At 47.5% G+C, this 4361-nt stretch overlaps 1 protein-coding gene across 4 annotated transcripts in view; it reads right to left on the reverse strand.

Moving 5' to 3' along the window:
* Window positions 1-4181, reverse strand: part of ARMC1 (armadillo repeat containing 1) — a 33577-nt gene extending 29396 nt beyond the window's left edge. The window contains exons 1-2 of one of the 4 annotated variants that reach the window (XM_061994709.1): window positions 3588-4181; window positions 805-1005 (exon numbers count right to left, since the gene is read on the reverse strand). In XM_061994709.1, coding sequence (XP_061850693.1) covers window positions 805-978 — 174 coding nt within the window. In that variant the 5' untranslated portion in view covers window positions 979-1005; window positions 3588-4181. Of the gene's footprint in view, window positions 1-804; window positions 1009-3108; window positions 3274-3587 lie in introns of those variants that run through there. The other 3 variants (XM_061994711.1, XM_061994707.1, XM_061994708.1) reach the window with 3 other exon arrangements.
* Window positions 4182-4361: the final 180 nt, after the last annotated feature.

Consider the following 4361-nt stretch of genomic DNA (forward strand, 5'->3'; position numbering starts at 1 on the left):
AGCACAACTTTGGGAACTCTTTCCCCAAATGCAGAAGCGTATCAGAGACACTGAAAGAAATCTAAGAATCCGCTAATATCCACAATGAAAGCAACACAAATGAATAATAAAGAGAAAAATCAAGACTTCCAGCTTCTATGACTTAGAATGAGAAGCTGGAACAAGCTGTATTAGATATTAAGAAATTTTTAGAGTTTTCTTTTTTAGGCGTTTGGGAGCGTGAGTGTATTGGTTTTAATACCACAAGGGTGGTCAAATGCTGGAAGACGGTGATAGAAAAGTTACAAAACGTCTATCCTTCAATATGTTCAAGAATCAAGCAGATACAACTGAGCTGTAATCTACATGCAAATTAATTTGAGTATGGGATTGGACTTCATCACCTCTGGAAGTAGTTTCTAACCAAAGTTATCCTATGGGGGTTTGGTTTGGGTTTTTTGGGTTTGTTTTCTTTTTTTACAACATGAACATCAAACCCCTGTGTATATTTACCAAATTCCATGATTTCGTCTCAAGAAGGAGACTTAAGAGTGCTTACCTCCTTCCACACAAAAAGTGAAATTGCTGTATTAGGGAAAAAATGCAAAGTAAATTAATCTGATGCAAAAGTCATAAATTCCCCAGGAATAATGTGTCGTTGCCAAACCACTTTTTAAATACATGGCTTTTAAAAACCACACATAATGAATATCAACAAAGCATAATTCTGAGGTTTATTGTTTATATTCCTACTTGTTTCAAGTAATATTAACAAAGTTACAAAACATCCTACTGACACACAAAATTAATCTCAAAAACACTTACTAGTAAAGCTGAATGAACAACCGGAGGGTTAGGATGGTCCAAAAACAGAATAAGACCTGGCAGGCATCCTTGATCCTGAACAATAGCCCGTCTGTTCAATGGGTCAGCTGCTAGATCTCGGAGTTGGTTAACTACAGAGAGTGCATCAGGCTCCTCACTCATAGAAGAATTCATTTTTCCTGCACCATGCACATAAAATACCTGCTGAAAGACAAAACCTTGATTACCAATACCACAGCACTTACCACCAATTAAAACACACATAAGATAGAAGCACAAAGGTGCTGATTTGTTACAAGCATAACAGTAGCAAAAAAGTAGGACTAGAACTCATGTAATGCGGGTGGAATTGCTAAGGACGTGGTTCTTGAAATTCGTAAACTGGAAATCTAAACTTCCTATGCGGAGAACAGGTAGGCTTGTTTAATAACTTTCTCAGACAGAAATATGTTTGTGTTGGGTGTTTTACACTACTGTCAAATATTTCCAAGAAAACCAGTTTTCTCTCAACAATGTACACCCTTCTGTGCAAATATGTGTAAAATCAATATGTATTTCAAGAATATCTTGAGCAACAGTAACATTTTACATAAAAATGAAACAGAAAGGCCAGCAAAAGATCAGTGGCACATCAAGAACAGTGAATACTAAGTTTTACACATTGATATATAGATAAGTTTAATGTCATACAAATATCAGTGTGTGCAAAATCATACAAAAAGGGCTTTAGAAGCTGGATTTGGGGATTCTTTTTCTTTTCACGAGTATCCTCTCAATAAAAAGAAGCAAAGCAGGTCATGCCTTCCTCCAGACAAAGTCCAAGTCACCGTATCAATTTCAAAGGAGACACGTGTTAGCTTGAGAGTATCAGACTCCAGAGTTGCTTAATAAGGACTAACCACTTAACAAGCAAGAAAAGTATAAGTTTACTCATACAAAGTGCCACATCTTGTTGCAAAAAACTAGTTCCCTTCAAAAGGCTGGTTACATGCCTCTAACTACTAAATGTTAACTGCAGTCCTGGTGTTGCCAGTACCAACTCACACACGGAATTCCTAAAGCACTGAAGTGCAAGTCAATCTGTATTGTTCATTTGTGTTCTCTCATTTTCCCCTGCCTAAAAATAAAAATAATTACATTTGTAAGTGGTCACATTGCAAACAAATCCTATTGTACAAACATTGTTTTCTCACTGAAGGTAGGCCTTTCAGCAACACAAATTAACCCCATTTGTCAAAACTAACAAACCGCAAACATGCATTTGGTTATGGCAATTTCTGACGTTTTCACTCGCTAAAAAATGCTGTTAATCTCTAAGTCATGTGTCATTTCTTCAGGAAAGAGTGTTCATGTGAAAAGCATATGCCAATGGTTAGTTCCCAGGTTATGCTTCTTGATTATCAAAAATCTAAAACAGATGAACTGGGAGATACAAATTATTGTTGAGCTGCAGTATTTCCAAAGCAGACTACTTTAAATTTAAAAAAAAAAAAAACAACAACTCAAATCAACAACCTCTGTTAAATAGTATTAACTACTTTTCATAGTTGGCAAAGGAACTTATTCAAATCACAAAAATCAAGTTTGTTGTAGAGGTGATGCTAAACAAAGTCTTTGACTTCCAGTTCACTCATCCCTACAGCTCTCTCCTTCTGATCACCTTTTTCCTTCCAATCTGGAAGAGCACTGAATCAAACTTCACCCCCTTCCTATCACCCTCGGTCATATTCATGTCCTTCCTTCTCCCTCTATCCTTAGCCACAGCTGAGGAGACAACTTACCTTCTCCATCATCTAAAACAACCAATTTAAAAAAAACTAGAACCCTCAGCAATGTTGAATGAAAAAAAATCATTAGACTGCTTTAAAAGTTTTAATAAGTTTTCTGGAATTTGAAGGCCTGGCAGAGAGGTTAGCCAGGCACCGGCTCTTTTCTCCTTGTAGCTTTGTTCTCAAAGCTTAACAAAGGCACCTCTGTCGACCTCCCTTTCCGCTCTGCGTCCCCACCGGGGAGGGCGGGAGAGGAGCCGCCGCAGCTTCACACCTCTGTAGTCACGCCGAGCGTTCTGTAAATGGTGGAGCTGACACTCCGGCTGCGACAAGGCTCCGGGGCTCAGCTCCCGGGCCCCTCGCCTGGCGGAGGTACGTCCCTCCAGCCTCCAATAGACGTGAGGCCCGGGACGTAGTCAGGGAGCGCAGGAGGGCGCCGCCCGCCCGGCCTCGCCGGCCCCCTCGCACGGCCCTTCCCCAGCGTCCTCCGTTCCCGCTCCACTGGCGCGGCCCGTTCCCCTCCCCGGCCCCGTACCGTCGCAAAAGATGTCCCCGTCCGAGGAACTCAGCTCCGCGCCGCCATGGCCCGCGGGGCCGACACGGCCTAAGGGAGCAGCGGAGGCTGCGGAGGCGGCAGCCGGGCCCGCCGCACACGCACCACCCGCCAGGGCCCGCTCTGACCCCAGCACCCTGCACCACCCCGCAGCCCCATTGGTGCGCGCGGGGCCGCGCCTCTCCGCCACTCGCGGCGCGGCTTGTTCCCGAGCGGGGCGCGGTTGGCTGCGGCGCCCGCCCCGCCCTCCAGCCCTGCCGCCGCGGCGCCAGCCGGGAGCTGCAGTCCGTTTGCAACGGTATGCTCGGGACGCGGCGGCGCCGGCCGGGGAAAGCATGCTGCCTGCGCACTCGGTTGGTTTTAAGAACGACTTTCGCTCTTTTTCCATATAAAGCCAGAACTTTAGTCTACTACTCGAGTAAAGTGTACTGTAAACCAACATAGTGTGGCACACACCTTACCCTGCGCGACGACACGGGACCCACGCCCCTGCCGAAAGCTGGAGCAATTATACTTGCTTCCACACAAACACCTCTTCACCCTCGCCGAAGGTTCAGGCTCCTGCCCCGCTGAGTTGCAAAGGGGTGGGGTTTTAACCATGCTCACATTCCTCCCTTCACCGCAGCTGAATTTCGAGCCTTGCACTGTTCCCAGGAAAGCTTTTAGAACTGGGAGTGCCTCCTAATTAACCCTTAAATCTTCCACATGGGAAGCCTTTCCCCGAGCTCGTCTACCTCGGGGCAGCTCACCCCGCGGCGTTCGACTCCCAGCTATTTCGGCGCGCGTCTCCACCCCCGTCAATCTCACAGGAACACCTCAGCCCCCAATGCGCCCCAGCGCTCGCTGTCTTCCCTGCACTTTTTAACGGGAGCACAGCTGCGTCCCAGAGCGCTGCAAATGCAGCAGCTGCCGCAGGGCTGCGCCGCGAGGGGCAGTTGCCAAGTAGCGCTACGTAACCTCCCCGCTCTCGAGCAATTCCGACACTGGTGGAGGATGGTGCTGCCGGCAGCGCCGGTAACGAGCAGGTAGCCCCAGTGCCATTCCAGCAACCGCAAGAGCCGCACTGACAGCACAGACAGCCCTCCCACGCCTCCCCCCACCACAGCTGCCGCGGCCTGTTCCCCAGGGCCCCTCTTATTGGAAGGGCTGGTCACGTGACAGCGAGGGAACGGGGCGGGTGGTTTCCTCTGTCTCCTCCGGGCCCCGGTGGCTGCCGGGTAGGTCACCGCGCCGCA

This window comes from Colius striatus, chromosome 4 (genome assembly GCF_028858725.1).
Source record: "Colius striatus isolate bColStr4 chromosome 4, bColStr4.1.hap1, whole genome shotgun sequence".
Lineage (NCBI taxonomy): Eukaryota > Metazoa > Chordata > Aves > Coliiformes > Coliidae > Colius > Colius striatus.